Genomic DNA, 24163 nt, shown 5'->3' with positions numbered 1-24163 from the left:
GGGAAAAAGCTGTGCCTCTGTTGGGACACTGCTTGCCTGAGGACCTGACTTTAGATCTCCAGCACCCATGTAAAAGCCAGGCATGCTCTGTAGCCCCAGCTCTGGGGGTCAGGGCTCAGAGACAAGCGCGTCTCTGAAACTCACTCTCTACCAACCTAGCCACATTTGTGAGTTCCAGATTCAGTGACAGTTCCTATCTTAACACACAACCTTCATATACCATGCACCCACACACAAGCCATAAAAGAAAAAAAATCACACAGAGACACATGCATACATAAAATAATAAGAATAATAAAAGTAGCCAAGCAGTCTTGGTGTGTGCCTTTACTCTACCATTTGGGAGGCAGAGGCAGGTGGATCTCTGAGTTCGAGGCCAGGCTGGTCTAGATTGAGTTTCAGGATAGCCAGAGCCACACAGAGAAACCCTGTCTCAAAAAACAAAAACAAAACAAAAAAAGATAAAAGTAATTAAAAGAGCTGGGCCTGGTGGTACATACTTGTAATCCTAACTCCAGAGGCTACCTAGTGCATCCAAGGAATTCAAGTCCTGCCTTGAGTCTATAACAAGACCGTGACTCAAAAAAAAAAAAAAGCCCAAAGGACCAAAACAGTGATGACAAGGAATAAACACCAAGTTAGAGAAGCACTGGAAATCACTACTACTAATGTTACAAATTTTACCTGTGAAAGGATATTAGTTACTTCAGCATGAATAATTAGCAGTGATAAATCACTGTAGGAGACTTATCTCATTAAATCTCAAAACAGGGCCTCATCCATACTGTCTGCATAGCAGAGACAGGACTTGATAAGGCGCGCTGACCTTGAATTAAATTCCTGTCTTCCCAGGCAGCCTGCCATTTATGTAAAGAGTGAGCCTTCCAGGCCTGTTCTCTAATAATAGATCTAGGAAGCCTGAACAGGAGCAGAAACATTTGGGGGGCATCTCTCTCTGACCAACTCTCCAAGGAAAGGCTTACCCTTCGGTGGTAATGTATTCAGGAAAATGCTCACACCAAGAAAAAGCATCTGTTTACTCATTTGGTAATGAAAATTCAGTTTCTTCTGAAATGTGCTGCTGCTGCGTATGAAGAGGTGGTGCCTAGAATACACACTTAATTTTTCTGCTGCTGTTGAAGTGCTACTTTTTTATGTCCTGTTTCCCTTGTAACTAAAAGCACATGTTTAGAAGGCAGCTTAGAATTAGAAATGCAGACTGTAATTCAAGAAGAAATCTATTTAAAGTTTGGCTAGGAATAGAAAGTTCAAGAACTATTTCCTTTAGTGTTGCTAGAAAAAAATTTAGGGTTTCTGCATTTTGTGTTTGTTTTCATTGAGAGTCATATTCATAATCTATATGGAGGCAAGTATTGATTAAGCAGGACATCAGTTACCTATTTGTGTTATCAGGTACATACTTCCTAAAGTGTACTTACACAAACCTACATGATATAGTCCACTCACCTCACCATGGCCTGGTGCTGTGGTTGAAACTCAATGCACATAGTACGCATCACCTGTGGATACAATAAAAGGTGAGGTAAACATGAGATACTAAGACTTCTGTCCATATAACACAGCATCTAGCTCTACAGGGAGTTTTTTCCCCCTTTCCTTTTCTTTTTTTTTTTTTTTTTTTCTTTTTTTTTTTTGGTTTTTTGAAACAGGGTTTCTTTGTGTAGTTTTGGTGCCTGTCCTGGATCTCGCTCTGTAGCCCAGGCTGGCCTCGAACTCACAGAGATCCGCCTGCCTCTGCCTCCCCGAGTGCTGGGATTAAAGGCGTGCGCCACCGACGCCCGGCCCCCTTTTCTTTAATAAGTATGAGAAGTACATTGTAAAATAAAGCAAAAAGTGTAGTAATACTTAAACCAGTAACATTTTTATTATCAAGTCCTTTGTACTATAATTATATGTACTATACTTATATAAAATGTTATATTTTATATATACTTATAGGTTTGTTTATACCAGCATCACCACAAACATATAAATAGTGTTGCACTGTTACTTTAATTATGTGTCATTAAGCAATAGGAACTTTTCAGCACTGTTATAATCTTATGGTATCATCATATATGAGGGCTGTCACTGACTAAAGAATCATTGTGGCACGTGAGTTCTACATGATGAGATGTTCCTCTTGTTATAAAGTTTTACTGTATAACATCTCAAAATAAGAAACAAATTTATTTCCTTACAAATTTCGTTGTTCTCAGGTTGCTAACAAGGAAAAAATTGGCATTGCCAATTAAAAGAATAAAATCTGTATTATACTTGGAAAAATTACTGCTGGGGGATTCACGACATGCATAAAATAGATCTTGTTTAGTCAAAACAGATAACTATAATTTTTATTAATAAGACAATATACTCAGCCAAGTGTAGTGTTATAGCGCGTCTGTAACCTCTCTATTCAATAGGCTGATTGAGGAACATTGTGAGTTCCAACTAGCCTGGGTTACATAGCAAAACCCTTGTCTCAAAATGTGCTTGTACATGCGTTCTTGTGCCATTTGTTACAAATTAGTGGAGCCTTTACTACGTTGAGAACTATACAAAATTTTCATTACCATAAACAGAAAACTCATACTCATCAGCAGTCACTCCTCATACCCCAAACTCTGCGGTCATAAGCAGTGTATGACCTACTTTCTACTTTGTATCTGTATAGATTTGCCTATTATGGGCTGTTCATGTAAGTCATGTAATGTGTTATATGTTGTTCCTGTAAGTAGTTTTTAAGCAACAATAATATTATTGTGCCTTACACAGTATTAAAAGCCTTCAAAGAAAAAGATGTTGGGAATGAGAATTGTACTTAAGTTGTTTAATTCTGTCCAAAGGAATATTTTTGTTAAAAAACAAAACAAAACTGTTCGTAGGAACTTGTGGCTTTCTAGAACCTTGAGCAAAAGCAACCTGATTGTCCAACTTCCCATTTGAAAGAAGCTACCACTTACGAAGAAAGCTGTCTGGTATTTGTTTATCGTGTAGCCTCAGCATTTCTTCAAACGCTTTCTATAGGCCACATGTCATTATTGTGAATTCCAAAGTTCTGACCAGATTTTGAGGTGATATATGTTTCTCCTTTTTAAGAGTCTCATTTTATGGAAAAATGTATCAAAGCATAGCCATTTATTTCTAGAATATAAAGACTTGAAGTTTAGACTGAAGTAATAGAATCCACAATATTTATTAGTTCTAAGCATGGAATCTATAAGAATGAGAGAAATTACTTTCATTTGTGAAAAGAGAATAAAAGGTTTTTTGAGTTCAAGGACCTCATTCGGCCAAGTGCCTTCTGGTCTTACTCTCTTGTCAGAAGTCACCATTTAAGTATAACCTTTTTCGTAAAATTGTGTCCCTTTTTAATAAAACACTTAGATTCCCATTCTGGAAATGTGTTACAAAGCACTTTTGAAAGACTATTTACTGTCTACCTAAAAGAAAAGTTATGATTAATAGTGAACATTAGATGGAAGTAAAACACTATACATATATCTCTTTTTGGAAAATGTTATGTATTTTGAAAGAAGTGCACATGAAGAGAGGTAACTTTAAAGTAGAGCTATCTATACCCAGAATAAAGCCTATTGGTACTGTTGTTAAGGATAGCAGTAGTACATTGACCAAAGCATTGGTTCCAAGCTATATAAACAATTAGTTGCTCAACTGGAAATGACTAGCAGATAATTGTCATGGAATAATCTTTTTTGTACACTGTGAAGATGTGTCTTTGCCAAGGTACCTTCTGATTGGTTTAATAAAAGAGCTGACTGGCCAGTAGCTAGGCAGGAGGTATAAGCAAGACAGCCAGACAGAGGATGCTGGGAGGAAGAAGGGCAGAGTCTCAGGAATTGTGGGAAACCTCCAGAGAAACAAGATGAATGTGCTATGTTGAAAGAAGGTACAGCCACATGGCAGAGGGTAGATAAGAAATATGGGTTAATTTAAAATGAAGAGTTAGCTAATAACAAGCCTGAGCTATTGGCCAAGCATTTATGATTAATAATAAGTCTCTGAATAGTTATTTGGGAGCAGCTGCCAAGACACAGAGAAACTCTGCCTACAGATAATCCTGAGACTTTACAGTGTCTTAATATGAAAAGGGAGCAAAAAAAGAATAGGGAGAAATTTAGGAAGGCATTTCTTGCTGCAAGGAAGCAAAGAACTAATCATTCTTATTAGTTGCTTCCTACCTATCCTCTCCCTTTTTGTTTTGTTTTCAGCAAGGTCTTGAATTTCTCTCAATCCTTCTGCCTGGGTCTTCTGAGTGCTAGGATTACATTATGTGCCACCATGCCTAGCCTTACCCCTACCCTTTGTTTTGTTTTGTCTAGATCGTCAGAAGAGTTGAAAGAAGAGTATAGTCTGCATATATACCCTTTGCCTAAATTGACCAATTTTTAACATTTGCCACGTTTCATTTCTATTTCCCGTTCTCTGTCTTTCATTGGAAACAAATGAGAACATAGCAATTAATATCTAAATACTTGTATGTGTAAGTATAAAGAAGACATTCTACCTAATTGCAATATCTTTATCGTACCCAGGAAATTTTTAATTACTACAGCTAATCTAGTTTCTATTCATATTTCCCCCAGCTATCCCAATAATGTTCTTTTTAGCTTTAATATTTTTTTAGTGTAGGTCTGAGTCAGGGTTCATTCATTACATTTGGTTTTCCTAAGAATAGTCATTTGCCTTTTCCTGTCATATTTAAAAGACCAGGTCTCTCTCCTCATAGTGCTACTATGTCCAGACTTAGGTGATTCTTCTTTGTTATTATTCTGTTTAATACATTCTCAAGAAAACCCAAAGGGGATGTAGCCTTTGTACTGTATGACACATGACAGCAGCTAACCCAACTCTCAGTAGTTTAGTCACTTGAGTAAGGTGATATTTACCATACTTTTTCATTTCAGAAGTATCTTTTCTCTTTGTAACTTAAAGGGATGTAGGAGAAGAGGGGGAATACCTTGACACTATGTGATCATCAGTTTTCATTCATCTCTCTTCCAATGATTTTATCACCCATTTGTTGCCTGACTCAAATGAGGGCTGCAAAGTGGTGATGACCCAATTCTGCCTTGCATCTACATTTTACTGCCTAATTTTCTTTTTTTTTTTTAAGCTTTTCCTCCTTCCCTTTAAAAAACAAATTACTCTAGATTCAGAGAGTATCCTTTTATTGAATACTCTTAGTTACTGTTCTGTTGCTGTGAAGAGACACCATGACTACAACTCTTATAAAAGAAAGCATTTAATTGGGACTTGCTTACAGTTTCAGAGGTTTAGACCATTTTCATCATGGCTGAGAGCATAGCAACATGCAGGCAGACATGGTGCTGGAGAAGTTCTACATTCAGATAGCAGGCAGCAAGAAGAGAAAGAAACTGGGCCTGACTTGGGCTTTTAAAACCTCAAAACACTCCCCAGTGACATTTCCTCCAACAAGACCACATGAACGCTAACAAGGCCACACATTTTAATCCTTTTCAAGCAGTGCCACTCTTTGATGACTAACCATTCAATTACATGAGCCTATGAGAGCTATTTTTATTCAAACCAACACAATTCTATAGTTCATTTTGTTGTTGTTGTTGTTGTTGTTTTTTTGTTTTTTGAGACAGGGTTTCTCTGTGTAGCTTTGCACCTTTCCTGGAACTCACTTGGTAGCCCAGGCTGGCCTCGAACTCAGAGATCCGCCTGGCTCTGCCTCCCGAGTGCTGGGATTAAAGGCGTGCGCCACCACCGCCCGGCCTCTATAGTTCATTATTAAGAGTTTCCTCAATGTTCAAGTCTGGAGGTAGTGGTGCCCGCCTTTAATCCCAGCACTCAGGAGGCAGAGGCAAGTGGATCTCTGAGTTCAAGGCCAGCCTGGTCTACAGAGTGAGTTCCAGGACAACCAGCATGACATAGTGAGACCCTGTCTCAAAAAAAAGTTTCTGATGTTCAAATTTTCCCACAGTTGGGCAGTAGAAGCCACTTGTGGTCAACTTCTGTATCATTTTGACATGTCTCCATCAGACAGTGCCCCAGTCGGGCTGCTTCATCAGTGAGTTGAGTTCACAGTGGTACAAAAGCAATGTGCAGTCAGTAGAAACTAGACTTGAAATTTTGAATTTTGATTTCAGCATGTTGGACAACAATTATAGTGAGCCAAAGCTCCAACCATTCAAATGAGCCACAGCCAATCTGTGATGTTCTGGAAGGTAGGATTATTCAATGCATTATTCAATTATCAAAAACTGAGCATTTGTAATACTCTACTTTAAAATACTTACTTTAGATTCTAAAGTTTAGAACCTTTTCCGAAAAATTTCCCATTTTCAAAGACAGGGTTTCCCTGTGTAACAACAGCTTTGGTTGTCCTGGAATTCACTTTGTAGACCAGCCTGGCCTTAAACTCACAGAGATCCACTTGCCTCTGCCTCCAAAGTGCTGGGATTAGAGGCATGAACCACTATATCCAGCCCTTTTTCTAATTGTTAAAGTAATACATAACACCTAGAAAAACAGTCCTGAAATATAATTAAAAGTGAAAAGATCGCCGCCAGCAGTGGTACACGCCTTTAATCCCAGCACTCGGGAGGCAGAGCTAGGTGGATCTCTGTGAGCTCAAGGCCAGCCTAGTCTACAGAGCGAGATCCAGGACAGGCACCAAAACTACACAGAGAAACTCTGTCTCGGGAAAAAAAAAAAAAAAAAAAAGTGAAAAGATCCCTCTAAATATCATTCCTGCCCTGTCTATGTCCATCACCGAACTGCTAACAATTTGATGTATTTCAGATCTTATTTATTTTTGAGATAGGGTCTCACATAACCCTGGGTAGCCTCAAATTTACTATGTAGCCAGAGATGACCATGAACTTCTGATTCTTCTGCCTCTACTTAACATTACTGGCACTACATACATGTGCCACCATTCCCAGTGGTGCTGGGGATTAAACCCAGGGCTTTGTGCACATGCCAGACTCTACCAACTGAGCTACATCCTCAGTCCCCAGCCCTTCCTTTTGCTATAGTTGGTTAGTCATGCTACAGATGTTATAACTTGGTTTTTCTTTTCACTTTATATTACTTTCTAAATTTTGATTCAAAGTGTTGGAACAAAGCTCCCTGACAGGCATGCAAACAAGCAGCAATCTGTAACTATATATCCTTGTTCCTTTTTAGTGATTGTGTGATCATTCATAATATGGATTTTTAGTTTCTTTAACCATTTGTATTAGGTAGGTTCCTGTTGCTTTGCTAAAACAACCATGACAAAAAGCAACTTAGTGAGGAAAGGATTTTTCTAACGTACTCTTCCATAACTGTCCATCAGTGAGGGATGTCAGAGCAGGAACTCAGGGAAGAGACCTGGAGGCAGGAACTGAAGCAGAGACTACTGAGGAATGCTGCTGCTTGCTGGCTTGCTTCCCACAGCTTGCTTGCCTACTTTCTTATACAGCTCAGTACTACCAGCCAGGTATGACATCAACCAGAGCGAACTGGGCCCTCCCACGTCAATCTTTAGTTGAAAAATGCCCCCACAGACTAGTTTTATGGAAGCATTTTCTCAGTTGAGGGCCTACCTCTTCCCAGATGACTATAGCTTGTGTGAAGTTGACAAAAAAAACTAACTTAATAACCATTCCTCTACTGATACTTCTTATTTCAGGTTTTTTGGTATTATAGACAATAATAATATTTTAGAACATGCCTTTGTATGTGTACAAGTATTGCTATAAAGTAGATTCCAAGAGGCAGAGTAGTTAAGTAACTACCTAGATTTGTTCACAAATGTCTAATCTACCTCATCCTTTTCCTAACACAAAGTATTGACAGTTATAGTCAAAAAAGGGATAGATTATAAGTATTTTCTTGTTTACTAGTGAGGTTATTATTATTAGTTCATGTTGGTTGACTACAAATTGTTTCTGTGGTTGTTTACACATAAAATGGTTTTTACTGCATGCACTTATGCTCCCCTTCTTTCCAAATTATATTTATTCAGTAAATTGTACCCCTCATGTTCTTGCCTTCCAACTTCTGGTTGTTGAAAATGGGAACCCAGTAGATTTGAGTAGAGAGGATATTCAAAATCTCATATTTAACTTCGTTATATTTATTACATTTTTTTCTCCCTATGTGTTTTTTTAATCTTTCGGTATTACTTAAGTATACACAATTCTTTAATGACAAAATTATTCTACTACATTTATTTGTGTGTGTGTGTCTGTGTGCCATGGTGCTCATGTCACGGTCAGAGGATAGCTTGCAGGAGCCAGTTTTCTTACATGTGGCTCCTGGGTATTGAACTCATAAGACTTGGCAACAAGCACCTTTACCCTCTAAGGCAGCTCACTGACTGAAAGTTAAAAATTTTTTAAAAGTTAAACATTTTTTAAACTTTTTAACTTTAAAAAAATTTTTAAACATATATATCATATATATGTTGATTTTTCTCCTTCTGTAAGTTCAAGCATAAGTTCAACCAAGATGTTTTACTTTACTTAACTTCACTTTTCTTGCTAAAAAATATTTTTTAAAGACAAGGTCTTGTCTTATAGCCAGTGCTGACGTCAGACTTACTGTATAGCCCAGGCTGGTCTCAAATTTGCAGTCCTCTGGTGTCAGCCTCCTTTTTACTAGCATTACAGGCATTCATCACCATTCCTGGCTTCTGATCTTAGACACACTAGAATTTTTGGATACATAGAAGTTATTGTTATTTGTCAGGTTTTTGCCAATACATTTTAGTAATTTATCCTCTTAAAAGATGCACACTTTTAATCCCAGCACTCAGGAGGCAGAGGTAGGCTGATCTTTGAGTTTGAGGCCAGCTAGGGCTACACAGAGAAAACCTGTCTTGAAAAAGAACGGAGATGGGGTGGGGGGGTCTTTTTAGAGTTTTCTTTATTGTTTTTCTTTTTTTTTTTTTTTTTGATTAGCATATAAAGTAATGAGTTTCATCTGGTATCTTCATATGTTTCATTATACTTGCTTCTCATTCATTGCCTTCCACACTGCCCTCACCTCTGTCTCCTGCCCAACCCTATGGGTACATTCTTGCCCTCCTTTTTCCTTTTTTAAGAGGGTTTTGCTGTGTCACCCATTCTGATTTTAAATTCACCACCCTCTGCCTCAACCTCCCAAATGCTGGGATTACTGGCACCACCATACCTAGTTTAATAATTTATCCATTTTTTTCGGGTTTTTTTTTTTTCTCTTTTTCTTTTTCTTTTTTTTTTTTTTTTTTTTTTTTTTCAGAGCTAAGGCCCGAACCCAGGGCCTTGCGCTTGCTAGGCAAGCGCTGTACCACTGAGTAAATCCCCAACCCCTAATTTATCCATTGTTAATAAATGGTTCTCAATACTACCTTTGTCAAACAGCAACTTTTTATATGTGTATATAAACATCTGTTTTAGGATTTTCTTGCTATATCCTGTATGGTTGTGATTAATTTTTCAGAGTTGGGAACCAAACACAGGGCCTGTACATGAGCTGGGATTCTGTAACTCAGCTACCTTCTCAGCTATAGTGAATGTTTTTGATATCTAATTGGGAAGTGTCCTAGTTTTCTTTGTTGCTGTGATAAAACACCGTGACAAGCTGGGCAGTGGTGGCACACGCCTTTATCCCAGCACTCGGGAGGTGGAGGCAGAGGCAGGCGGACTTCAGCCAGATCTACAGGACAAATTCCAGGACAGGCTCCAAAGCTGCACAGAGAAACCCTGTCTCGACAAACCAAAAAACAAAAAAAAAGAAATACCATGACAAAGGCAACTTATAAAAGAAAACATTTAATTGGACTTACAGTTTCAGAAGCATGCTGGCTGGAGTAGCTAAAAGCTCACACCTTAATCCACAAGTAGCAAGCAGAGAGAGAGCACTGGGAATCCCACTAGCCTTTTGAAACCTCAAAGCCCGCCTACAGTGCACCTCTTCTAACAAGTGACACCTCCTAATCCTTCTCAGGTAGTTCCACCAGTGGGGGGGGGGCGCTGGACTTCTCATTGAAACCACCACAGGAAGATACCTTGCTTGTTGCCAAATATTTCTTTCTTTCTTTCTTTTTTTGTTTTTCCTATTATCAGCTTCTTATCCTAATAGTGAAATGTTTCAATGAAGCTTGCCCAGTGATTAAGTAAAACCAAAACTTATTATAAACCATAGTCATTTTAGGGTCCCCCCTGCTATGTAGCCTCCCTGGAGCTGTGGGTTGCAGTCTGATTGTTCTTTGCTCTATATCCGGTATCCACTTATGAGTGAGTATATACCATGTTTGTCCTTCTGGGTCTGGGTTACCTCACTTAGGATGATATTTTCTAGTTCCATCCATTTGCCTGCAAATTTCATGCTGTCATTGTTTTTCTCTGCTAAGTAGTACTCCATTGTGTATATGTACCACATTTTCTTAATCCATTCTTCAGTTGAGGGACATCTAGGTTGTTTCCAGGTTCTGGCTATTACGAATAATGCTGCTATGAACATAGTTGAGCATGTATCATTGTGGTATGATTGAGCATTCCTTGGGTATATGCCCAAGAGTGGTAGGGCTGTGTCTTGAGGTAGATCGATTCTACAAACCACCATACTGATTTCCACAGTGGTTGTACAAGTTTGCATTCCCACCAACAGTGGAGGAGTGTTCCCTTTGCTCCACATCCTCTCCAACATAGACTGTCATTAGTGTTTTGGGTCATAGCCATTCTGACAGGTGTAAGGTGGTATCTCAGAGTCATTTTTATTTGTATTTCCCTGATGACTAAGGATGTTGAGCATTTCCTTAAATGTCTTTCAGCCATTTGAGATTCTTCTTTTGAAAATTCTCTGTTTAGCTCTTTAGCCCATTTTTTAATTGGATTGTTCAGTATTTTAATGTCTAATTTCTTGAGTTCTTTATATATTCTGGATATCAGCCCTCTGTCAGATGTGGTGTTGGTGAAGGTCTTTTCCCATTCTGTAGGCTATCTTTTTGTCTTATTGACCGTGTCTTTTGCCCTACAAAAGCTTCTCTGTTTCAAGAGGTCTTGTTTATTAATTGTTATTCTCAGTGTCTGTGCTACTGGTGTTATATTTAGGAAGTGGTCTCCTGTGCCAATGCATTCTGGGCTCCTTCCTACTTTGTCTTCTATCAAGTTAAGTGTAACTGGATTTTTGTTGAGGTCTTTGATCCACTTGGCCTTGAGTTTTGTGCATGGTAACAGATATGGATCTATTTGTAATCTTTCACATGTTGATATCCAGTTATGCCAGCACCATTTGTTGAAGATACTTTCTTTTTTTCCATCGTATAGTTTTGGCTTCTTTATCAAAAATCAGGTGTTCGTATGTGTATGGATTAATTCAGGGATTGAAGTCAGGGTCTTCAATTCGATTCCATTGGTCTGTATGTCAATTTTTATGCCAGTACCAAGCTGTTTTTATTACTATAGCTCTATAGTAGAGCTTGAGGTCAGGGATGGTGATGCCTCCAGAGGTTGCTTTATTATACAGGATTCTTTTAGCTATCCTGGGTTTTTTGTTTTTCCATATGAAGTTGAATATTGTTCTTTCCAAGTCTGTGAAGAATTGTGTTGGGATTTTGATGGGAATTGCATTGAATCTGTAGATTGCTTTTGGTAAGATTGCCATTTTTACTATGTTAATCCTAACTATCCATGAGCATGGGAGATCCTTTCATTTTCTGATATCTTCTTCAATTTCTTTCTTTAGAGACTTAAAGTTCTTATCAAACAGGTCCTTCACTTGTTTAGTTAGTGTTATTCCAAGGTATTTTATATTATTTGTGGCTATTGTAAAGGGTGATGTTTCTCTGATTTCTTTCTCATCCCTTTTATCATTTGTGTATAGGAGGACTACTGATTTTTTTGAGTTGCTCTTGTATCCTGCCACTTTACTGAAGGTGTTTATCAGCTGTAGGAGTTCCCTGGTAGAATTTTTGGGGTCACTTATGTATACTATCATATCATCTGCAAATAGTGAAAGTTTGGCTTCTTCCTTTCCAATTTATATCTCCTTGATCTCCTTTTGTTGTCTTATTGCTCTAGCTAGAACTTCAAGTACTATATTGAATAAATATTGGAGAGAGTGGACAGCCTTGTATTGTTCTGATTTTAGTGAAATCGCTTTGAGTTTCTATCCGTTTAATTTGATGGTGGTTGTTGGCTTGCTATAAATTGCCTTTATTATGTTTAGGAATGTTCCTTGTATTCCTGATCTCTAAGACCTTTATCATGAAGGGGTGTTGGATTTTGTCAAAGGCTTTTTCAGCATCTAATGAGATGATCATGTGGTTTTGGTTTTTTTTTTCTTTCAGTTTGTTTATATGGTGTATTACATTGTCAGATTTTCGTATGTTGAACCATCCTTGCATCCCTGGGATGCTACTTGGTCATGGTGAGTAATTTTTTTGATGTGTTCTTGGATTTGGTTTGCCAATATTTTGTTGAGAATTTTTGCATCGATGTTCACGAGGGAGATTGGTCTGTAATTCTCGTTCTTTGTTGCATCTTTGTGTGATTTGGGTGTCAGGGTAATTATAGCCTCATAAAAAGAGTTTGGTAATGTTCCTTCTGTTTCTATTGTGTGGAACAATTTGAAGAGTATTGGAATTAGTTCTTCTTTGAAAATCTGGTAGAATTTTGCACTGAAACCATCTGTTGTTCCTGGGCTTTTTTTGGCTGGGAGACTTTTAATGACTGTTTCTATTTCTTTAGGGGTTATTGGTTTATTTAAATAGTTTATCTGATCTTGATTTAACTTTGGTATGTGGTATCTATCCAGAAAATTGTCCATTTCTTCCATATTTTCCAATTTTGTGGAGTACAGGTTTTTGAAATAAGACTTGATAATTCTCTGGACTTCCTCGTTGTCTGTTGTTATGTCTCCCTATTCATTTCTGATTTTGTTAATCTGGGTGCTCTCTCTTTGCCTTTTGGTTAATTTGGCTAGTGGTTTGTCTATCTTGTTGATTTTTTTTTCAAAGAACCAACTCTTTGTTTCATTGATTCTTTGTATTGTTCTCTTGGTTTCTATTTCATTGATTTCAGCCCTCAATTTGATTATTTCCTGGCATCTATTCTTCCTGGGTAAGTTTGTTTCTTTTTGTTCTAGAGCTTTCAGTCGTGCTGTTAAGTCATTGGTATAAGATTTCTCCATCTTCTTTATGTGTGCATTTAGTGCTATGAACTTTCCTCTTAGCACTGCTTTCATAGTGTCCCATAAGTTTGGGTATGTTGTACTTTCATTTTCATTGAATTCTAGGAAATCTTTAATTTCTTTTCTTTTCTTTTTTTTTTTTTTTTCTTCCTTGACCCATTGGTGCTTCAGGTGAGCATTATTCGGTTTCCATGAGATTGTAGGCTTTCTATAGTTTTTGTTGTTGTTGAAATCTAACTTTAAGGCATGGTGGTCTGATAAAATACAGGAGGTTATTCCAATGTTTTTGTATCTGTTAAGATTTACTTTGTGACCAAGCATGTGGTCAATTTTCGAGAAGGTTCCATGGGGTGCTAAGAAGAAGGTATATTCTTTTGTGTTAGGGTGGAATGTTCTGTAGATATTTATTAAGTCCCTTTGAGTCATAACATCTGTTAGGTCCTTTATTTCTTTGTTAAGTTTCAGTCTGGTAGATTTGTCTTTTGGTGAGAGTGGTATGTTGAAATCTCCCACTACGAGTGTGTGGGGTTTGATATGCAATTTAAGCTTTAGTAATGTTTCTTTTATAAATGTGGGCCTTTGTATTTGGGGCATAAATGTTCAGAATCGAGACTTCATCTTGGTGAATTTTTCCTGTGATAAATATGTAATGTCCATTCCGATCTCTTTCGATTGATTTTAGTTTGAAGTCTATTTTATTTAGTTATTAGGATAGCTACACCAACTTGCTTCTTAAGTCCATTTGATTGGAAAGCCTTTTCCCAGCTTTTTACTCTGAGGTAGTGTCTGTCTTTGAAGTTTAGGTGTGTTTCTTGTATGCAGCAGAAGGATGGATCTTGTTTTCTTATCCATTCTGTTAACCTGTGTCTTTTTATAGATGAGTTGAGACCATTGATATTGATGGATATTAATGACCAGTGATTGTTAATTCCCATTTATTTATTTATTTATTTATTTATTTATTTATTTATTTTTGTGGTAGTGTTGTGTTTCCCTTCTTTGGTATTTGTTGGTGTGGGATTATCTATTGCCTGAGTTTTCATGGGTGTGTTTAACTTCCTTAGGTTGGATTTTTCCTTCTAGTGCTTTCTAGGGCTGGATTTGTGGATAGATATTGTTTAAATCTGGTTTTATCATGGAATATTTTGTTTACTCCGTCTATGGTGATTGAGAGTTTTGCTGGGTATAATAGTCTGGGTTGGCATATGTGGTCTCTTAGTGTCTGCATAGCATTTGTCCAGGACCTTCTAGCTTTCATAGTCTCTATTGAGAAGTCTGGTGTTATTCTGATGGGTCTGCCTTTAGTATGTTACTTGGTCTTTTTCCTTTGCGGCTCTTAATATTTTTTCTTTGTTCTGTATGTTTAGTGTTTTGATTATTATGTGGTGAGGGGACTCTTTTTTGGATCCAGTCTATTCGGTGTTCTGTAAGCTTCTTGTATCTTCACAAGTATTTCTTTCTTTAGGTTAGGAAAGTTTTTGTCTATGATTTTGTTGAATATATTTTCTGTACCTTTGAGCTGGGAGTCTTCTTCTTCTATCCCTATTATTCTTAGGTTTGGTCTTTTCATGGTGTCCCAAATTTCTTGGACGTTTTGTGTGACAACTTTTTTGGCTTTAGTGTTTTCTTTTTCTGACGAATCTATTTTCTCTATTGTGTTCATACTGCTTATTCCTAGTTTCAAACTTTAGGCTGAATTGGGATAGGAAACAAGCCATAAATGTTGACAAAGAATAAAGTATTCCCACTTTCAAAGAACTCTCTAGAGTATAAAAGAAAAAGTTTAGGGTAGAAGAAAAATAGTTAGGAAACTAGATATGCATGTCTATATGTGGTGTTTTTTGTTTGGTTGTTTTGTTTTTGTTTTGTGGGGATAGAGTTTCACTGTGTAGCTCTGGCTAATCTGGAACCCACTCTAAAGACCAGGCTAGTCTTGAACTCATAGAGACCCACCTGCCTCTGCCTCTCAAGTGCTGGGATGAAAGGCATGTGTCACCATGACTCACTCTGTGTGTGCTATTTTAATCACTAATGGCACTTTTATGTCAATTTTTGCTACCAACCTGATCCAAATTTAGATTTCACTTCATTTAAATTTTACTTATTATGTGCTAAACCTTAAATAAATGTGCTGGACTTAAGTTGACACATTTGTCTAGACATAGGAAAGCCTTCCAGGTTAAATGTGGGAGAGCAGACTAGGTTTCTCTCAGTGGAGTTTCACCCTTGTAAGGGAAAATAAGAAGAATTGGGTTTATGCTCTACCTGTCCTGTAGAGTTGAACTATAAATGAATGGATATTTAGAGGTTTTTTTTTTTTCTCTCCTTAGTACTGGATGAATGAATACACCTCATCTATTGGAATTGGAGTTTTTCATTCTGGAATTGAAGTGTATGGCAGAGGTATGTGTGTACACTTTTTAAATATGCTTTCTGAGGATTCTGCCAGTTAAAATGCAGATTTATAATGTTGGGTTTTTCTTTGTTCCTTTTCTTTTAAGTGACTTACATATGTTATTGCAGAAAGTAGAATAAAACTTGCACATTTGTTTTATACTGTGCTTAGAAAAAATATGTCTGTAGTAGAATACAAGAGGGTACATTCATTTCATTATCTTTTTTTTTTTTTTTTCTAATTACTGTGTCTTCTAAACATTTTCTTAGCCAGGTTTGGTGGCAAATACCTTTTATCCCAGTACTCAGGAGACAGAAGCAGGCAGATTTCTGTGAGTTCAAGGCCAACCTGGTTTATAGAGTGAGTTCTGGGACAGCCAGAGCTACAAGTGAGACCCTGTCTCAAAAACCAAAGTCCTTCTTTCCGAAGCTGTTAAACCATGATTGTTTTTCTCTAATATGTATAAGAGTTTCTGAGAAACTTTTACACTTTGAAAAACTGCATAACAAAGTAATCATTTGGCTAGTGTCAAATTTGAAATAACCAATTTCCTTAGGGAGTTTTAGTAGAACATTGGATTTGCAGGCTTGTTAGTATCAATAAAGTCTATGCTAAGCAGTCTTGCCTTTAGTAACATCTAGCATGAATTAGAAGCTTGCCTTTTAGCAGAAGTTCCTGTATTTGCAAAAGCTAGGCAGTCTTTATAACTTCCTAGAATATTCTAATTCACCCAGGGTAAACTACCTACCTAATTATTCATTAATTTAAAGGAAAAACTCCACTTACTTAAATATTTCCATATGATGTTTCTGCTGTCTTTGTGTTTGGGTGCAGAGGTATTGATAATTGAATCCAAGGCCTCTGACTTGCTAAGCAGGTGCTGGGATATGTCCCTAGCCCCTATCTATTTTTCTGTCATAGTAGCTTCTAGCTGCAGTTTAGCATATTCAATCTTGGCTATAAAGATTTGTCATTTAAGCTTTACTTCCACTTGAAATGAGTACACTTGCTAACCTCAAGAAACAAGAAGGGGCTTCAGCTGAAATTGTCAGTGATTAAAGTATTGCAGTAGATGGGATTATAGGCTGTGGGTTTCCTCTCTGGCCTTTTGCCTAAGTTGTATTACTCTTTTTTGGTTAAATTTGAATAGTGTGTTATGGTTTCCATAGTGCTGTGAACTTTGGAACCATATGATCATGCTGTAAGGTAAGAGAATGTGGCATTTTTATTAATAAAAAGAAATTAAGGCTCTAACCTGTCACCATTCTAATAACTAACAGAACTAGAATTTGAGCCCAAATATTCTTTTTTTTTACTTTTAATTTTTTTTTGAGCCCAGATATTCTTACATGCTAGTCCAGTGCTCTATTACCTGCAGAATTTTTACTCTCCTTCATAAAATAATTTAAAAACAAAAAGATGATTCAAAACATGTTCATGGAAACTCAGAGAAATTGTAATTAAATGTTTCTTGTACAAAAGATAAAAACTAAAAGGACCCGTGTCTTCCCTTACTATACTTAAGAAGGTTAAAATCCATGTGGGGCTGAAGAGGTGGCTCAGCGGTTAAGAGCACTGGCTGCTCCAGAAGTCCTGAGTTCAATTCCCAGCACCCACATGGTGGCTCACAACCATCTATAATAGGATCTGATGCCCTCTTCTGGCATGCAGGTATACATGCAGAGCACTCATACATAACATATAAATAAATAATTTTTTAAAAATCCAAGTATGAGCTGGGTGGTGGTGTCACACACCTTTAATCCCAGCACTTGGGAGGTAGGGGCAGGTGGATCTCTGTGAGTTGAAGGCCAGCCTGGTCCACAGAGCAAGTTCCAGGGCAGGCTCCAAAGCTACAGAGAAATCCTGTCTCGAAAAAACAAAAACAACAACAACAAAAAAAAAAATCCCAAGTATGAAGCCAGGTGGTGATGGCAGCACACGCCTTTAGTCCCAGCACTTGGGAAGCAGAGGCAGGTGGATCTCTGAGTTCAAGGCCAGCCTGGTCTACAGAGCAAGTTCCAGGACAGCCAGGGCTATACAGAGAAACTCTGTCTCAAAAAACAAAAACAAAAACACAATGATTTTTACCAAATCCAATCTCAGTATATACAATATTTTAATAAAAATGATATAGAATGATTTACTGAATCCTAAAGAGGAGCAGGGCATGGTAGTATATGGCTGTATCCCAGTGCTTCGGAAGCTAAAGTAAGAGGGTTGTGGGTTTGAGGCTAGAATGAGACCCTACCTCAAGACCAGATAGACAAACAAAATTTAAGACAGGCATAGAGGTGGACACCCATAATCTCAGCAATTAGGAAGCAGAGAGACAGGGGAATTAAGAGTTCAAAGCTAGCCTGGGCTGCATAGTTTTATCAAGTCAGTTTAGGGTAAGTAACCAAATCCTTAAAAAAAAAAAAAAATGTATTTCAAAATTAAGTGTTAAGCACCCTCATCTACATCATTTTTTAAAAATTTCTGCAGAGTCTTGAATGAAAAGATAACCTTGGGCCGGGCGGTGGTGGCGCACGCCTTTAATCCCAGCACTCGGGAGGCAGAGCCAAGCGGATCTCTGTGAGTTCGAGGCCAGCCTGGGCTACCAAGTGAGTTCCAGGAAAAGGCGCAAAGCTACACAGAGAAACCCTGTCTCGAAAAACCAAAAAAAAAAAAAAAAAGAAAGAAAGAAAAGAAAAGATAACCTTGGAGCTCAGTGGTTAAAAGTACTTCCTCAAGACTTCAACTCTGTTTGGTATGAATGTAACAGCCTAGAGTTAATAACTGTGAATCGAGCTCCAGAGTATCCATTGTCTTCTTCTGGCCTCTGGGCAAGTACATGGTAGCATATACACCTGGATACACATACATGCAAATAAAATTTAAATGAGAAAAACTAAACCTCATCTGCCTTGTTCTTTCCTGTGCTTTGTCTCAAAACTTAAAACTGTCTATTTAACAAATATGTTCATTTATTTAAGCATCTTGAGACAGTCTTGCTACATAGCCCTGGCTGATCTGGAACTCACATTGTAGACCAAGCTGTCCTCAAACTTAGAGTGATTCTCCTGCCTCTACCTCTCTAGCACTGAGATTATAGGCATGTACCACCATGCCTAGTTATTTAGTAAATCTTAAGTGATAAGACTGACTTACTTAAGCATTTATTTGAAATTGCTTATATCTACTAAGACTTTACCGCCTAATATCTAAATGAAATGCCAGAATTGAAGCCAGAAGTTCTGGTTCTTCCTGACTTAAGTTATCTGCATTTTGTTGTAGATGAGAGCATATAGCTGGAAATACATGTGTAGGAGAACGTACCTATAGTGCCTCCTGGCTACAAGACTTGCTGTGAAGAAAATGAGCGTGGCTATGTATTTAATGTTGGCATTTTACTGTGTTTCAGGTTTGATATTTGTTTCAGACAGGGTTTCTATTTATATATAGTTCAGACCTGCCTGGAACTCATGAGGAATAGCCTACCTAGTCTAGCCTAGAATTCATGATCCACCTGCATCCTGTGCAAAGAGTACAGACGTATACCCCCATGCATGGTGTCGTGGTGTTTTCACTCCTAATCCAGTGTAAATCAAGAGTATTCCAGGCAGGGAGTAGATCCACGCAGCACATGGCAAAGCACACCAAACAAGACAGCTCATCTCAAGAAACAACCATGAAAACTCACTCATTGGACAGTTTCTCTAGGGACATGCAAGCTTGAAAAGTGGCCAAGTCCTGAGCTGCTGGCCTCATGGTGTGGTGGTGCCAAAGACTGATCACTTTTGAATACTGCTCATTCTGCTGGAGTCGGTGCAGAGCAGTGTACAGAGCAGTCACAAGCATTTTGGAATGTCTGTGACTGTTACATTTCAGAGCTTTTATAGACAGGTATTCTCTACTGGTAATAGCCAAACAGGACCTTGCAAAGGGCACTTTATAAGCTGAAAAATACTCAAATGGCATTATCTTTGTGGTATCTTAAAGCTGATTTAGCATTCTGATTACATTTCATGCAATATATACTAAAAAATTTGACTTTTATCTTTTCAGAATTTGCTTATGGTGGCCATCCTTATCCTTTTTCTGGAATATTTGAAATTTCCCCAGGAAATGCTTCTGAACTAGGAGAAACATTTAAATTTAAGTAAGTAGGGAGAGGAATTTCTATTACACTGTTGTAGGTGTCAGAGCTTGTTTTTCAGGTATAAAGAAATTATCCTGTAGATTAAAAAGTTAAAATAGTTGGAAGTTTTGGCTTAGTGGCTAGCACTTTATTTTTAAATTAAATTGAATTAAGTTGTTATGTAAGGATGGAAAATCAAATAATGTGTGAAATAACCTGTCTTTGCTTTTTGTTCAGGATCTCTCTAAGTTGTTTCCTGTCTGCTTCTCAAATATAGTTGTCTTTGTTTAACTCCCCTAATGATCTCCTGCCTAGTCTCCCTATTACAGAGGGAAAGTGAACAGGGTGGAATTTTTTCTATTATAACCTGCTATAAAAATCTCTTCATTTTCCCAATGCAAGAAACACTTGTAAATTCAAAATAACTGAACTGATTAACCTGGAAACTGTTGTTGATAACATCAGTGCAGATGTTTAAACCTAAACCAAGCGGGTATCTCTGGACATACCTTTGTTAGTTTTTTTATTCCTTACTTCTGAGTGCATAGCTCTTATAACTCAGCACTGATGCCCCTAAGTCTCTATTTGTGCCTGATAAAATGATTTTCTAATAATTATTAGCTGTCTTTTACAACTAGCTTATATCTAAAATTCTGCCTTTCATTGAGTAATATCTGTTACATTTCCAGGATATATATTTAAGTGTTTTTATTTGATGTTTTGAATAATATATTTTAAAATTTAGCCAGATTTCATGGCTTGTCTCAATGCAACACAATAGTGGTTAATACCAAGAGTTTTTTCCTTAGTGAAAATATGGCCAACTCTTTGCTATGAGTGTATAACAGGAGTGTTTTTTAGCTTGAATCTGATTCTCTAATAATAAATGTTTCATAAAGCAAAATAGAAATTAAAGTCATTGAAATTACTAAATATCTCATTCACCTTTATTCTGAATATGTTAGCTTTGATTTATTTATTGCAATATACTTGGAAATAAGCAAGTATTTAATAATGTTTATTATAAATAACTTGATCGAAACTGCTTTATCTTGTTTTTTGTTCTTTAAGAGAAGCTGTTGTTTTAGGGAGTACGGACTTTCTAGAAGATGATATAGAAAAAATTGTAGAAGAGCTGGGGAAAGAGTATAAAGGCAATGCCTACCATTTGATGCACAAAAACTGCAATCACTTTTCTTCAGCTTTATCAGAGGTAAATCCAGTTTCATCCTAAAGGTTCTGCAGATAACACTTTCCTGGTGTACTTTCTGTGTCACTATATTCAACCTTGGTATTTTTTTCCCTGATTCTTCATGTGCATAAAATTACTGTATTTCTATATCCAATATAGCTGGTCTTTCCAGAGCCACCATGTGGTTGCTGGGAATTGGACTCAGGACCTCTGGAAGAACAGCTAATGTTCTTAACCTCTGAGCCATCATCCCTCCGGCCCCTAGAGTTGGCAGTTTTAGAGTCAGCAATTTTTTTTTTTTTTTTGGTTTTTCGAGACAGGGTTTCTCTGTGTAGCTTTGCGCCTTTCCTGGAACTAACTTTGTAGCTCAGGCTGGCCTCGAACTCACAGAGATCCGCCTGGCTCTGCCTCCCGAGTGCTGGGATTAAAGGCGTGCACCACCACCGCCCGGCAGAGTCAGCAATGTTTTAAGTGGTGATTCTGCTCATTCTTTTATAGTGGGTAGAATGACTACAGATAATTGCCTCTTACTCACTCGATTGTATCCATATGTTTAAATTTTATAACTGTGACAAATACATGAAAAAAAGACATTTTCCATTCATAGTGGATTGCCATTGGTTGGGGCCTGTGCACAGTATGCCTTGGTGGGAACTATACAGAAGAGCAAAGCAGCTTATCCTAGCAAGAGAGAAGGAACTGGTACCCAGTATCCCTTCAAGGGTAGTCCTGCTACCCCAACCACACTTCTTCCACTAGACCGTACCCCTTCCAAGTTCTGTACTTCCCAGTAGTACCCTAAGCTAGCAACCGCACTTAGTACATGAACCTTGAGGTAATGTTTAAGATTCAAACCATAACACATTGAAACTCTTAACTTTAAAAAAAAAAAAAAAGGTTAAAAAACTACGGGCGGTGGTGGCACATGCCTTTAATCCCAGCACTCGGGAGGCAAAGGCAGGCGGTTCTCTGTGAGTTCGAGGCCAACCTGGACTACAGAGTGAGTTCCAGAAAAGGCACAAAGCTACGCAGAGAAACCCTGTCTCAAAAAACAAAAAAAGACCTGAAAATCTCTTCTGGTCTTTGGACACTGCATATATGTATTGCAAGATATTCATGCAGGTAAACACTCATACACATTAAAAAAAAAAAAAAACTGTTAGCGCTGGGCAGTGGTGGCGCATGCCTTTATTCCTGGTACTGGGAAGGCAAAGGCGGGTGGATCTCTGTGAGTTCAAGGACAGCTCAGGCTACACAGAGAAACCCTGTGGGGGTGGGGGGGTTGCTGAAACTTTGTTTTGTTTCGTTTTGTTTTTTTGAGACAGGGTTTCTCTGTGTAGCTTTGGAGCTTGTCCTGGAACTCGCTTTGTAGACCAGGCTGGCCTCAAACTCACAAACTCTACTGAAACTTTTTGCTTGATATATTTTAATTGCCTACCTAAATTTTGAATTTTTCTGGCTCTTGTTAATAGATAACTTAGTTGTTCTTTTTCAGACAAGATTTCTCTAGGTATCCCTGGAACTCACTCTGTAGACCAGTCTGTCCTGGAACTCATAGAGATTCACTTGCCTCTGCCTCCTGAATGTTGGAATTAAAGGCGTGTGCCACCATACCTAACTTATACTATAGTTTTTGTATACATGATGTATTACTTTTCTATTTATGTGATAAAACACCATGTTCAAGGCAACCTAGAAGGAAGGGCTTACTTGGCTTACGGTTCCAGAGGGTAAGAGTCCGTTGCGGTGGGGAAGCAGGGCAGCAAGTAGCAGGCATGACGACAGGAGCTGCATGCTGCGAGCTCACATCTTGAACCACAAACTGCAAGTGAAAGTGCAGTGTCAAAGAGCACACTGGGAGTAGGTGAGGTCTTAAGCTCTAAGCCCCAGTGGCATATTTCCTCCATCGAGGCCACACCTCCTGAGCCTTGAGCCTTACCAAACAGTGCCACCGACAGGACTAAGTATTCAAATGCCTGAGACTTTAAGGAACATTTCTTATTCAAACCACTATACATAAATACTTGCAGTGAAATTTAACAACAAAAACATCACACTGTGCTATAACAAAGTTATACAGATTTAGTCTTTTTTTTTTTTTTTTTTTTTTTTTTTTTTTTTTGAGGCAGAGTCTCTCTACATAGATTGGTTAGCCTGGAACTCATTATGTAGAGCAGGCTGAACTCACAGAGATCTGCCTGGCTCTCTGCCTCTGTCTTACAAATGCAGGTGTTAAAAGTTTGATGTAGCCTTTTTCCCTCCCCTCCCCCTCCCCCGCCCTTGCCCCCGCCGCCATGACAGGGTTTCTCTGTTAACAAAGACTGTTGAGGTCCAGCCCCTCAATAGTCTTTTCCCAGGGTCCGTGGAAGAATCTGCAACCAGCTGAGGGATCTAATCTTTGACGATACCAAATAAATCTATGTACACGAAACTTTAGTCCATTCACTTCATTCTTCTGATTCTGAGTCAGTTCTCTCTCCACACAGCTTCTTTTCTGCTCTCGTACTTAGTCCTTTCTTGCCTGATTTCTCGCTACACTTTTCTGCTGTTCTCTTTAAGTTCTATCTTAATTCTCCCATCCAGTTCTATCTTAATCTAGTTCTTTTCCGTCTTGTTCTTTCCCATCTTGTTCTTTCCCATCTAGCTCTTCCTCATCTTCCATCTCGTTCTTGTCATTCCTCAGTGTAGTATTCTCTAGTCGCTGAGGTTTACAGTTATATACCCATGCTCTGGCTAAGGCAAGGTCACCAGGCTTGAATTCCTCAGAGTCAAAAGGAGGGACGATAAGATCCACACAAAGAGCAGTAATTGTCAGCTATCATAACAACTCAAAATGGAAGTGGCTAATGGGGAATGAATCATCCAAAGGCTAAATTCAGTTAATAGATCTAAAAAGGGGGATATATGTGCTCAAACTATGTGATTAGAAGTGGTTAGGTCAAATGTTAGGATTCTATAAGTCATTGAGTGAAAATAAAACTGCCTTTTATTACTTTGGAGCCATATCTTTTTCAGCTTAACTCTGCTGCCCATTTTATGGCAGGGTGGGGGAAGTGTAGCTAGGTAACTAGGCAACCTGTGTCACAGCTTGATGTACCTGGTATGTAAAAGCCCTTTAGTTCTGAGTTAATTGTTAGAGATAGCACTTGGAAGAAGAAGGTTAAGCTTAATTAGCACATCCGCCTGGCCTTCTCTAACAGATAGTCTGGATACTATCTATCTGCGGTCTGTTCTTAGAAAGTCTGGGGAGTATCTCAGATAAGATACTTTTGTCCAGAGAAGGTCCTGGCTGGGTGTT

The 24163-nt window shown here is 38.1% G+C and overlaps 1 protein-coding gene across 7 annotated transcripts in view; it reads left to right on the top strand.

The window, feature by feature from the left end:
• Desi2 (desumoylating isopeptidase 2) overlaps positions 1-24163 on the top strand; it is a 58168-nt gene that overhangs the window by 24233 nt on the left and 9772 nt on the right. For 6 of the 7 annotated variants that reach the window (XR_009383297.1, XR_009383296.1, XM_059280957.1 and 3 more), the window contains exons 2-4: positions 15486-15558; positions 19601-19694; positions 20745-20886. Coding sequence is in view for 5 of the 7 variants with exons in the window: in XM_059280955.1 (XP_059136938.1) it covers positions 15486-15558; positions 19601-19694; positions 20745-20886 (309 nt within the window). In the remaining 2 variants the exon portion in view is untranslated. Of the gene's footprint in view, positions 1-6161; positions 6219-15485; positions 15559-19600; positions 19695-20744; positions 20887-24163 lie in introns of those variants that run through there. The other variant, XM_059280956.1, reaches the window with a different exon arrangement.

Source organism: Peromyscus eremicus, chromosome 15 (genome assembly GCF_949786415.1).
Source record: "Peromyscus eremicus chromosome 15, PerEre_H2_v1, whole genome shotgun sequence".
In the NCBI taxonomy this organism is placed as follows: Eukaryota; Metazoa; Chordata; class Mammalia; order Rodentia; family Cricetidae; genus Peromyscus; species Peromyscus eremicus.
The sequence above is the reverse complement of the archived record's forward strand: the minus strand, read 5'-3'. Positions and strand labels throughout refer to the sequence as shown.